Genomic DNA, 13691 nt, shown 5'->3' on the forward strand with positions numbered 1-13691 from the left:
TTCTTTTTATTCTTAGCATTTTTTGATAGAGTTTTTAAGTTCTGTACACACAGCAGCAAAACCAGTATGCTGGTTTGCCCTTAGCTAGAATGACATGTTCTAAATGCTTAATCAATGATAATGTTAACCTTAGACTAAAATGTACCAGCCAATAACAATGATCTTTAGGGACAAAACTTAAAAAAAAAATTTAGTGTGATAGGATTTTTTAGCTGAAAATTGTAATTAGAAAGTTATTTTTAGAAAATTTTCATGTTAGGTTTAAATTTTAGATGAAAGTGTAAGTTTAAGGAATAGATTTCATGACACATATTTAATTACTTCAGAAGAATTGAAAATACTGCCTTGCGATTTTTCATAGGAATAGATAATTTGTAAATCTTTTGCCTGGATAATTTTTCAGCTTAACTATTATATTTTTATCATTGGGTTGCCTATAGGAAATAGTAACTGCTTTTGAAACTTTTGTATAAGACTAAAATTGTATAAATCACAACTCATTTTACATTCACCAGGGACAAAAATATCCCAAGTCATTCCATAAAAAGAAAAACACCATTCTTCAATATGCATGCCACCATATATCTCCATTTTCATGTACTAGGCTTGCTTAAAATGTATTTTATTAATGAACAACAGTTTTGTTTCGTTAGTTTGTTTTTGTTCTTGGATGAGTATTTACCTTAAATCTTTCTGTGATAGGAAACTTAGATGTTAGCTATACTAGATGTTAGGTGGATCAAGATTTAATTAATTTGATGCTTTAGAAAGTCAAGTAACTTTAACAATGTTATTCTGACAGAGCTGCTTCAAGGTAAATGTTGACTTACTTTAATAAATAGTAAGTCAGACATTCAGTCATAAATTGCAGCTTTTACCCACAGTTAAGAGAACTGTTTTAAAACATTTTGCAAGAGTAATTTCATAACTCTTCATGTTTTTGAGTCTCTTAGCTTGTGGTTTTGAGTTAAGCAAATTTAAGTTTGTCTTATTGACCGGTCAAATAATTTGACTCAGCATGTATGCACACTGAGAATGTCTCTTCTCTCCACTACTGTTTTTAAGTAAATCTTCAATTCTTTGGTCTGTTAATACATGAAGCTTAATTATCAGTCATGTATCCAGATATCATTATAAAACATCTGTGGCAGACTCACTCTTGTTTCAAGAATGTTCAAACAACTATAAAAATAAGATGGTGTCCTTAAAAAGAGTAGGAAAAAAAGGGCAAAATATGATTTGACCAAATTTAAAATACTTTTATTAACTTCTAATTATCAATTTTGTTCTTCATGCAATAATACTAAAAAAAAAAGTTGTGATTACTGTATAAGCATAGTGTACCAATAAAAAGGGGCAATAATTTAGGAACTATTATTTAATATTGCATTTAAAATGTGGATGATGAAATATTTTAAAATCAATGTTTTCCTGGAAAACCAGGAGATTCACTAAATAAATCCACTTAAAATACTCACCTGAAAAATACAAAATTTGTATCAATGTGTCACATTTCCTGCCTTTAGATTTTAGATATTTTGCCTTATGATTCTTTAATATTAATCTTTACAAATTTTGGCAGTGTCAACCGTATTTCGATGTTTATGAATTATTTTGCTTTAGGTCTTCACTGGGATCTTCACAGCAGAAATGGTTCTCAAGATCATTGCTATGGATCCATATTATTATTTCCAAGAAGGATGGAATATCTTTGATGGAATTATTGTCAGCCTCAGTTTGATGGAGCTTGGCTTGGCAAATGTAGAAGGATTATCTGTACTTCGGTCATTCAGACTGGTATCTGCATAGACTATGTTTCTGACCTCACTGGCATAATGTTTATTGTGAAACTGAATCTATATTAATACAGATATGAAGTTTAACAACATCTAAATTTACAGCAACATGTATATAAATTTTTTCCTTAAGTATAAACTAGATTCCAGCAATGACAAATATAATTGAAAACTTCATAGTGATTAGCTATGTAGGCTGTATTTTAAAAAACATGATTCTAAAATCATATTCTAATTTTTGTTTTTTTAAAAGTATATAAAGAAATGTAAATTACAGGTTCAGGCCCCAACTTACCTTAGCTCTTTATCAAACTTGTATTTTTAGGAATTATTTTGAAGTTAAATGTGAGAAAATATTTGATGTCATAAACATTTTAAATAATAGCATAATATAAATTTTGAATTATAGCAAAAAAATTTATGAAAAATAGGTCGTTTTATTGGGAATTAGGTAAAATACTATTTTTTGAAATTGAAATACATCTGTCTTTATCCAAATGGTTTATTTTAACTTTCTAAATGCCCACTAGAAATAATCATACCTCTGATGTTTCCTTTCACTTTCGAAAATATAAGAATGACATTAATTTGCTAAATTCACAATGTCGCTAACAAAATATTGATTTGCTTTAATTATGCTCCTTCTGCTGCTGATGAGCCAGATATATTTCGCTTACTCTGTAATGTTTTGTCTTTTTATTTTTACACTTAAATGATATTATGATTTGATTCATAAGTCCAATGTTATTAATAAGGTTTTTCTGCATTTGAATTTGATTAATATGGCTTTACATTTTATATCTCTGAGAGGCGGTTCTACTATATGGCATGCTGATAATATAATACCTAGCTAACTTCCAAAATTGCATTACGATTACTACTAAGAGTATCTTTTCATTTCATTACAGCTTCGAGTTTTTAAGTTGGCAAAATCATGGCCTACTTTAAATATGCTAATTAAGATCATCGGCAATTCTGTGGGAGCTCTGGGTAACCTCACCTTGGTGTTGGCCATCATTGTCTTCATTTTTGCCGTGGTCGGCATGCAACTGTTTGGAAAGAGCTACAAAGAATGTGTCTGCAAGATCTCCAGTGACTGTGAACTCCCGCGCTGGCACATGCACGACTTCTTCCACTCCTTCCTGATTGTGTTCCGTGTGCTGTGTGGAGAGTGGATAGAGACCATGTGGGACTGCATGGAGGTCGCTGGGCAAACCATGTGCCTTACTGTCTTCATGATGGTCATGGTGATTGGAAACCTAGTGGTACGTATGTATTAAAAATCATAACTAGGCCCTCCCTGGTGGTGCAGTGGGTTAAAGCATAGCATTGCAAGCCAGCAGTAGCTGCTCAGTGTGAGTTAGATCCCAAACCCAGAAGTGATCCACATCGTGCAGCAGACCTCTCCTGACTAGCTTGCTGCTCCCCTCAGCAGTGTACTTCCTTAGTTGGCCTGTTCTGCTCCCCATTCTGTCTCTGGTGAATTCTCTCACCAACCCCCGTGCCTCTGGCCTGTACCCCAATTGTGTATGAATAAATAAATCTTTAAGAAAAATCATAACTAAGAGTAAGATGAGTCAGTAGCTAGGAAGGCAGCCTGATACTGTAGATACAACAAGGGATGCATTTAATATTCTAGTACTAATATTCCAAACAGGAACAAGTTATCTAAGGCTTGGTTTCCCCAGCTATGATACCAGACAAACAAAATGGGCACTTTGAGCTTGATGAGGGTATTAAGTGAAATATATCTGTGAAAGTTGGAGGACAAAAATATATTTTTTTCTCTACAAAGAAATGTTTTCATCAAGGCTAATTGTACCCTAATATTACTTTATCCGAGTAATGATCTCCACTGAACTTATAATTGCAGTTACATACACTACATCGAATGATCTTTACACATTCGTAGTTCATTTTGTAATCTTACTTAGAACCATAAGTCACATATATAAACACATTTTGTAAACAAATTCAACAAAATTAAATATTAGAGCTTAGTTATGGGTGGTAATATCAAAGGGGGTTGAATCTATTTTCCCCTAAATTTGCTTTGCAGGAGGAAAATAAATTATTGCACCTTAAGTTATTCAGATAGATGGACATTGACCAGATTTAGAGGTTTTGTGTTAGACCTTATTTAAAATCATTAATGTAAGTGTACAGAGCTGGAATTAATGAGTGTTTAAATTTCTCAGCCATGTATGAACAAAGGGTTTCTTGATGCTATCACCTAGACAATTCCTTTGAAGAATAAACTACATTTTACATGAGGTTGCTTAGAAGTATTTAATAGATACCGATGAACTGCAATGACTTTCAGATTAGTAAATTGGAAAGCTCTTAGATTCCAAACAAAATTTGAAACATAAATAAGGAAATAAATTGGAATTTTTGTTTTGCCTATGTCTTCTCCCCACATAATCTATTCTGAGATTTAAAAAGTACATTTCTTGTTAATCTATTCCTATAAATTTTCTCTTACAATAGCTATAATGAATTATCTCTACATTAATCATATTTTATCAGTAAACTGGTTAATTTCCCCCCATGTATCCTATTGATATTCTGGGATTTAATATTTTCTTATATTGTCTTCACAAAGAGGGAAAAAAGAAAAGTAATTTATATTAGATAGGTTTAGTCTAAACCTTGCAATAATTTTAGATTTTTCTCCATCTGTTGAACTATTTCAACACAGTTTCAATGTATATGGTGGGAAATGTGTTAGTCCTTATATAATCTGCATTTAGAAATGACAGTTCTTATAAACATTCTATGGCCACTGGAAAAAGGAATTTTAAGTATATAAATTTAACATATATTGTCAGGTAATTGTTAAATTAATTCACTGTCCACATAAGCAAAGCTAGATATTCCCTGGACAAAAGGAAGTGTACTTTTTAAATGAATATATCCTTTTTCCTTACCCAAAACAATACAAATGGGATTTCACCTTTTCGGTAGCAATCCTTTGTAGACACAATTTAAATATTAGAAGCTGTGGCTTCTGATTGACCACCTACGTAGGAAAGAAAAGGTACTGATTTTACCACTTGTCCTCAGAGCATGTAGAAGATATCAAATCCTTTAAATGGTGTGGGATTAAGACATGGTATGCAAGATATAGAGAGCATTTAAGAAGCAGTTGTTTTATTATAACAAAGATCTGTGAGTGTCCTGTTTAGGTTATTAATTTTATTCCTACTTCAGTAGTAATGTAGCAAACTTGCTTTATTTCTTCTAGGTACTGAACCTCTTTCTGGCCTTATTGTTGAGTTCATTTAGCTCAGACAATCTTGCTGCTACCGATGATGATAATGAAATGAACAATCTCCAAATAGCAGTAGGAAGGATGCAAAAGGGAATTGATTATGTGAAAAGTAAGATACGGGAATGTTTCCGAACAACCTTTTTTAGAAAACCAAAAGTTATAGAAATTCATGAAGGCAACAAAATAGACAGCTGCATATCGAATAATACTGGAATTGAAATAAGCAAAGAGCTTAATTATCTTAAAGATGGAAATGGAACCACCAGTGGTGTAGGTACTGGGAGCAGTGTTGAAAAATACGTAATCGATGAAAATGATTACATGTCATTCATAAACAACCCCAGCCTCACTGTAACAGTGCCAATTGCCGTTGGAGAGTCTGACTTTGAAAACTTAAATACTGAAGAGTTCAGCAGTGAATCAGAACTAGAAGAAAGCAAAGAGGTAAGCATGTTTTTAACAACACACTGTAGTTATTTAGTATTTTTATTGTGGTTATATGCATTGTTAAAAAGTATGAAGAAAGTTGCATAGATGGTAATGCTGAAAAATTATGAAATATTCCTTATTGAAAATTCATAAGAATTCTAACTTTCCATAGAAATTAGCATTCTGAATAATTAATGTATTTCCCTTCTCAATAGTTTAAAAGTCTGCTTAAAAAACACGAATGTTCAGGAAAGGGATGTTATTTAGTAAATTCTATTATACAATATATTACCCTCGTTAGAAAAAACAGTGAATGATATTTTATTGATTACTGTGAAAGTGTCATCTCTTTACTTTGTATAATACAGACTTTTGCTAAGATCTTTATAGTGTGAAAATTTCATGTTTTTGTTCACATCTGAAAGTTTTATTGACTGGGATAGTGTTATTAATTTCTGAAAGTGTTATATTAGAAAAATGCAAGTAGCACTGATTATAGTTTGCTTAGTCAAAGGTGAGCAAATTTATGAGGTCTTCATATTAACTTGAAAATGCTAAGAACTACATAAAGAAGCTTCACATGAGGATTATAGCTTTTTAAACTGTAGACTAAAGACTACTCTTACTGTTACATTGCTAGGTGTTTGAAAGAATAGAAAAAGGAAAGCACATTGTTCCTACAATGATTAGAATTCATAGTACCCCATTGCAGTAGTTTAGTAGTATTGATTCTGCAATTCTGTATTGTGGAGAATAGGATTACAGTTTTTACTGTTATTTATTTATGGATTTCTAACATACCAGTGGGAAGTAACCCCAGCGGGAGAATAGTTCTGAATACTTTCGAAGACATACTTTAACTTGAGGGTATAATGTAGACATCATAGGAATCAGATCAACGATATCTGATTTTGTGAGCATAATTTGGAACATTCTTTTTATATAGTGACATCAACAGAATTTACCATCAATAATAAATAGTTGACAATGTTCCCATGCATTGCCTCCTGATCCTTTTTTCCCGTATTTTAAAGTTGTTGAGATATATTAGTAAATTTTTAAATATTTTGAAAAAAAAGTTAAAGTACATACAAGGTGAAGTATTATATCCTTTCTCAGAATTCCAGTGAAAGTCTTAATGCAATTCTTTCTAAGTTACATTTTGCTCATACTGTTGTTCAACACTGTAATACTGATGCTAAACATAAGAGTTAAAGGTCAACTTGATAACATAACCCCTTCAGGGAAATCTAACATCTCTGGGGAAGCTAACACTACCTGACAAATTATTAAAGACCTTTAAAGACTTTAATCCTATGAGAATGAATATAAGGTTACAGGTATTGAGAACCATAAGAACATGGCAAATTGCCAAGTGAAAAAGATAACTGAAATAGTTATCAAAGTTTGAGTCAAATATATGAACAGAAAGTAAAAAGTAGAAGTTACTAAATGAAAGCCAGAGTTGAGGGTTAACTTTAAACTTTAAGGTTAGGCAGTGAGACAATGAACATGAACAAAGTATTGGTTAAGAAGATGGTGGAAACATGCTTGAACATCTAAGCCATTTTGCAGTCATTTGGAATTGAGAGCATAATCAATATGGAGGTGTTTTTTGGTTTTGGTTTTGGTTTTTTTCTGAATCAAGGCAGTTAGAAAGTGATGTTTTAGGATAATTTATTTGCTATCAACACACAGAAGAGTTCATAGTCAGGTATAAGGATCATTTTCTTTGAAACACAATAAGTCATTTGCTACCGATATGGTGATGAAATTTTTGATATTATAAGTACCTTAATAAATAAGGTAATAAATAATGGGAACAGATACTAAATGGCAACTTGACAAAGTTAAGAATCTTGGAAATTGGAAAAGTGATAATACCATTATCTGAAATTACCTTTTTTACAACAAGGACCAGGTTTATGTGGTTAAGAGGAGAAACTTAACTAAGTAATATGAATTAAAGCAATGGTACTGAGAAACAGGCTCTGGGTGCAAGGTTAGGGTTTTAAAATTGGTTTCATAATTCAGATTTCACAATGATCTGGTTCCTTGAAAATAGAGGCACTTGCCAAACAAGTAATTATAAAGAAAAATAGGGAAGTTTAGGGGGAAATAGGATGAATAACTTGGGATTAATAGAAAGAAAATTCAAAGAAGTAGAGAAACTTTTGGCACCTTGATATCATAGATTATAGCACACTGGACCTATGGAAGTTCATATGTTAATTTCTTTTTGTCAAACAGGTGACTTTCATGATAGTTAAAAGTATCTGTAATGTCCACAGATATTTGAAATGACTGCTTAGAAGACTATTACCCAATTATTATGCACTTTTAATGATTAAAGTAACATATTTGGAATAAACAAGACATGGTATATTCCTCATTGTCAATTCCTGGAAAACATTTTTTTTGAAACAAAACTTCCTTATTGGGTGATTTTTTTAAAGTAACACTTATCTTCTTCCAAGCTAATTTTGGGTACATGGTATCCAGCTACAGAATGTAATAAAATTGCATTAAAATGTACTCTACTTTATTGAGAAAATATAACCACATACAAATGAAATCATACACTTTTATAAAACTGGACTAACATATGAAGTTATTTTGCATAGAAATATTAAGAATGAATTTTACATGGATGAGTATGTGTTAAAATTATTACCAAAAACATTGGAAAAGTAATAGTATATGCTCATACAAAGAATTAAAGTGCAAAGTACTTTTAGTAAAAAGCAAAAATCAGTGTGTTGAGCATTACAGAACAGTTTTAGAAAAATTCTGGCAAAATGAGGTTTAGGTTTGAAATATCTGAAAACCTCTAACATAAAACATAGGCCATATTTCAGTTGCATACTTCTGTTGGCTGGGGTATTCTTTTTTAAATAAATACTGCACATACACGTGCACAAATTAAAAATAACAGATACATAAAGTGGCATTTTGATTCACTCTCCCTAGTTGTGTTTTTTTTTTTTTACAAGTAGCAAAAGAACACTGATCTGGAGAGCACAGAATAACTTTTCTCTTTGCTGATAATGTGAAGAATCATAAAAGCTAAGCCAAACTGATACTATTTTTACCTAAAATAAAGGATATTCACAGTTAAATCTCTACTTTCAGTAGAGACTGTAAATTAATCATTAATTTAAATAGTACTTGAAAACTCCTGCTATCCCACTCTTTCCTTTGATTTTCATAGTAAAACATATCTGACTGTAGTGCTGTTGAAGAGAAAAGATACCTAGAAATCCTTTTATTAATACAGTTGCTGGATTTATCTGTGTTTATGCTACTTTAATATAGTGTATATAATATATACTATAGACATATTTATCTGTTCTGTCCATATAAGTAATTCACTTATATAACAAGTTGATATGGAAAAAAGTACAAAGCTCTGCATGAAAACAATTAGAAGTGAAAGTATGGCTTTCAACATAGTGATGTTTTTAGTTTAAAACTTGGGATACAAATCTTGTGACAAGATAGAATGCAAATTTTTGTTTGTATTTTTAAAGTTTACCTAATCATCATTTCTGGAACTTTTTCTATAGCTATGGATTTTTTCCAGTTTAGTTCTTAAAAGGTTTGTTTTCCTAGGTGAAGGATATAGAATAAATGCTTTTAAGAATACTTGAAGTTGAATTCCAAACATAGTCTACCAATATCATACTGTGACCTTCACTACTTACCATTCTTACTTCTCACAGGAGTAAAATCAAGCTGGAGCCTTCAAGAATGCAGCTCTGGTGTTTTTTAACCAGCCAGAGGCTCACGTGACCACTTTTACCCAGGTTACCCAAGCAAGTTGCACATGTACAATCACTTTCTAAATGAGATTTGACTGGCCTGCATGCTATTCAGCTATGGTCCTTCCCCTGCCGTGGCAAGGAAGTGCCAGACCAGCACAGCTGCTCTCTGCTGAATCGTGTGATACATCACCGCATGGTCAGGAGAGACGGGCAGTCCCGACCTCATATCTGATTCTGCTAATCATTTCCCAGTTTAGTCTCCTCAACTTTTGAAAGCAGTAACTGCATGCTCTATAGGAGTTAGATCTATTTCAAAACACAATAATGTTTAAAGTTCTATAGCATCAAGAACTTAGGAGAGCATGATTTTTTTTTTATTTCTCTGCTTTTATTTCATTAAGATAAAGCCACAACTTTTTGTTCTTGATTCAGCCTTTATAAGTAAAGTGAATTACCAAAATGAGCTTTACAGGGTTTGGTGGGGGTTTTGGTTGCTATTGTTTGTTTTTTTGTTTTGATAGTGCTGTCATTTTAAAATCATTATATTCAGATTCATGAATATAATTTTCAGCCCATCCAATTCATGTGCTCCAGATGGAAATGTTTGCTTTCATGTCTTTTGGGAAAGACTCTGTTTAAAAAAAGTTAGGTGATCATGAGTTTTTGGATAAGAAGGGCCATAGTCTGTATGCATTTGGGCACCAACATATCTTGGATTTTTCATGGAGTTTAGAAAAAGTGTTAAGTCATGTATCTGCAAAGCTCTAAGTGATCATTGTAAATTAACTGAAGGAAAGCATTTGATATGAGGTAGGAAAAGTTCATTGCATAAGTTATTAGCCCAGTGTACTCATTTTTAAAAAGAATTTTCTTAATTTACATTAATTTCTCCCTAAATGTTCCACCAAAAAGAGCAGGCAAAAAACAGACTTAGGAAATGCCCTAATTTTGATTATTAGAGTTTTATGAGAAGTAAAGCTCCCTCACAGGATTACTACAGGCTTGCAGATTAACCAGTTTTAGTTAACTTTCTTAACATGATTTTCTACTGTAATATCATTTTGCTCGCTAGAATCTCAGTCACAGTGAGACTTTTGTGAGGACCATTATAAAGTAGAAGTAGTAAGTTCTTGAAGAATAGCAGATTCTATGATTTTTGGTGAAAAATAATATCTGACTAAAGAGTGGGATTGTCTTCAGTTTCAGTTACACAATTGTTTTGGTGTTTTAGTATATTGCTAAAATAAGACCCAGTGAAAGCTAATTTAGATGGAAATGTTTGTGTCTCTTCTCAAGATAAATCAGCTTTTCCTTTTACCTACTTGATGCCCCTTTATCTCTTCAATTACAATGTAATTATTTTCAGTTTCACATATCATGTTCTTATTGAGGCTATTTTTAACAAAAAGGAGCACCGGAGGTGTCACACATTAAAAACATGTTGACACAAACCATACAAAGAAGGTGCATACTTTTAACCTTTCAATAAGTGGGTCAACGGAGAAAGGCCATTGGTTTTAAGTTAGCTTTTCCTTCCATGGAGACATAGCCCAGTGGCCTTGAGGTGAGGCCACCTTGTTCTTGCAGTTAAGTAAGTCAAGATATGGACATGCAAATCCAAACGATCAGACTAAGGCCCTAACAGCATGTATAATCAAAAGATCTCACTCAAGATAAAAATCCAGCAGTTGTGAGAAAAACATCTAGTTTTTAAAAGCATTCTGTAATGGCTGAATCTTTTATTTTGCCTCTTGAGTCATACAGCAGTTTGTGAGAGTCAAACATTTGATAGCTGACTGAAAATAAATGAAATGTGAGCGCATGTCAGTGGAAGTAGGCCAGTTGCTAACATTCTCTCTCTGAAAGTTAAATGTCATTATTTAATTGGATAAAAATCAAGAGCCATTATTTGCCATAAAGGGGAATTTCTCTATAAGTTCTTGCTATTAGAGGAAAAAATTGTTGCGCAGTCTTTCGGATGCTGATTCTGTCATTTCTTATGGGCGATACTTGTATTTACCCTACTTGACGACCTCATGTGCTGACACCACGTCTTTGAGAACGAACATGGTTCTTGGCTCAGCGTGCAGCTTCCACAGCATTGCGCCAGGCTTCTGCTACAGCAGGCATGTTTTCAGTGGCTGAATTAGGCCTGGAGAATGTTGCATCTTAAAACCTGCTTTCCAGTGTGCATTTGCAGAGCATAAGCTAGCATCCCTCTGTAGAATTAGTGGTTTCTACAAGGGATGGAAGAATCTAAAGTGCCACACAACAGTGGAGGTGTAGGGAGAAAATAGTACAAGAAAACAGGTTTGAACTTGTACTATGTAGTTTGATATGGAAGCTTTCTATTGCTATGCCTAGCTACTTAGATATATTTTTCTAATTACTTTATCACAAGTATTCATTTTCATTTATTTAGTATATTCATCAAGTTCCTTAATATAGAAATTTTCATTTCAGATTTCTTTGCTTTTTATATTGTAGTATCACAGCTATGGCAATATAAAGAAAGTAAGTTATCCTTTGTATTTATCATCAGTCACTTGTTTTTAAGTCAAGTACATGCTTTTAATAAATTTAGAAGTTATTTGAGTATGATTATGATCAAATATATTACAAACTACCTTCTGTTAGAGTATGAATGCCAGTATTTGAGTTAGAAAAATGTTTAGACAATGTAGGTAGTATTATATCAACATGTAGATATAATCACTATAATACATAATTATAAATATTTAAGTATTTAAGGTGGTATCCAGTATTAAAGCATAGCTAATGGTATATCATAATAAAAAAGTTGTCATAACTTAGCTGAAACACAACTAAGTTTTAATTTATAAATATGGGTAAATTCACATTTAAAATTTGATGTAGTTGATACAATATTTTCATTAACTTTATGAAAAAAATGTGTTTTTCTATCACAAAAAATGTGACCTATGTAAAAAATATAAATAAGCCTAATTCCCCAATTTATGAAGGAGACAAACTTTTTGGCAAATTTTTATGGGGAAAGAGCCACCTTTAAAAAACAACTTCTCAGTGAAAAGAATACTGGCCTACCAACTGTCTTTTAAGTTGGGTGCATGAGGATCATGGCAGCTTGCAAATACTTTGCCTAAAAGTCCCTCTCTGAATGTGTGTAAGACACTTCCTAGAATGTAGATTTAAATTGCTTATTATAATCAGAAAACTCCTAAAAACTGTGAAGCAATTCTCCATGCAAAATATTTTTCTCATTTGTGAAGAGCAGACTACATACAGTTTTTTCATTGTTTGCAAAGACACATCATGCCTTAGAATGCCAGGCAAAGAGAGATAAACTGATTATTGATCACTTCTACTTTAAGATGTATGAGTGAATAAAATCAGTACTATTTGGAACTTGTATTTATTTATATCCGAAATGTGAACTGCACTCTACAAATGTTTCTAATCTACAAACAGTAATGATTACAAAGACACATTAGAGTTCAATGCTTGGTAAAGATTAGACTCAACTGACATTCAAATTTGTGACTACTATTATGATGATGTGAAAAGTTTGCTTTAAATAAGTATTTGTATTTAAGATACCTATAGAATATGTGGCAGACAGTTATAATGGCAAAAGTCTAACATCTCACAATTATATTAACAGCGGGTAAATGGGAAATGAAGGATGAATAGAATTTCTAGTTTTCAAATGCAAGTATATATATGTATGTATGTATGTGTATATGTTTACTTCCTTCCCTAATAATTCTTTATTGAATGTCTGCCATATTTTGGAAAAATGTTTTGGAAGTCTCATGTGTTCTGATCATTAAAATAGTATTAAATAATCCCCATTCATCAATAAACTGCATTTTTCTAATACAATTAGATAGGTTTCTATGAAGGTCAAAATCGAGTTAGAGATCAAATGGAGATATGAAATTTCTTAAACACTATTTAATACAAAAAGAAATTTGTTCATTTATGCACGCTTCAAAAACAACATACATTTTACTGTGTAGGCTATGCCTGGATCTATAGGTATTTAGATACACACACACACACACACACACACATATATACATATGTATATATGTATATATGTGCATATATTTGGTGTACAGTTTATATGTGTACCTAAATATATTTATATGTAAATGTATATACATAAAAGTATTTGGTCAAATAAAACAAGTTTAATTGATGAAACATTCTATAAAATTTAATACGGAGAAATCTTGCAAGAAAGAAAAGCTTCATGAATGAAGTGGAATATAACCAGGCTCAGAAGAAATTACTAAGCTTTGATTGACCAAGATGAAAAAGAAGAAACATCAAACTTTCATAACTAAACCCAAAATAATCTGGTTTGTTAATGGTTTTACTCATATGGTAGATATTATTGTCTCCACCTGTCAAAAGTAACAGTATCCAACCTATAAACAACCA

At 32.0% G+C, this 13691-nt stretch overlaps 1 protein-coding gene across 1 annotated transcript in view; it reads left to right on the plus strand.

Moving 5' to 3' along the window:
* Positions 1-13691, plus strand: part of SCN3A (sodium channel, voltage gated, type III alpha subunit) — a 73192-nt gene that overhangs the window by 37154 nt on the left and 22347 nt on the right. The window contains exons 14-18 of the mRNA XM_004674872.2: positions 1624-1797; positions 2705-3061; positions 5044-5514; positions 7750-7777; positions 11751-11777. Coding sequence (XP_004674929.1) covers positions 1624-1797; positions 2705-3061; positions 5044-5514; positions 7750-7777; positions 11751-11777 — 1057 coding nt within the window. The remainder of the gene's footprint in view (positions 1-1623; positions 1798-2704; positions 3062-5043; positions 5515-7749; positions 7778-11750; positions 11778-13691) is intronic.

This window comes from Condylura cristata, unplaced genomic scaffold (genome assembly GCF_000260355.1).
Source record: "Condylura cristata isolate star-nosed mole 26May11 unplaced genomic scaffold, ConCri1.0 scaffold00002, whole genome shotgun sequence".
NCBI lineage: Eukaryota > Metazoa > Chordata > Mammalia > Eulipotyphla > Talpidae > Condylura > Condylura cristata.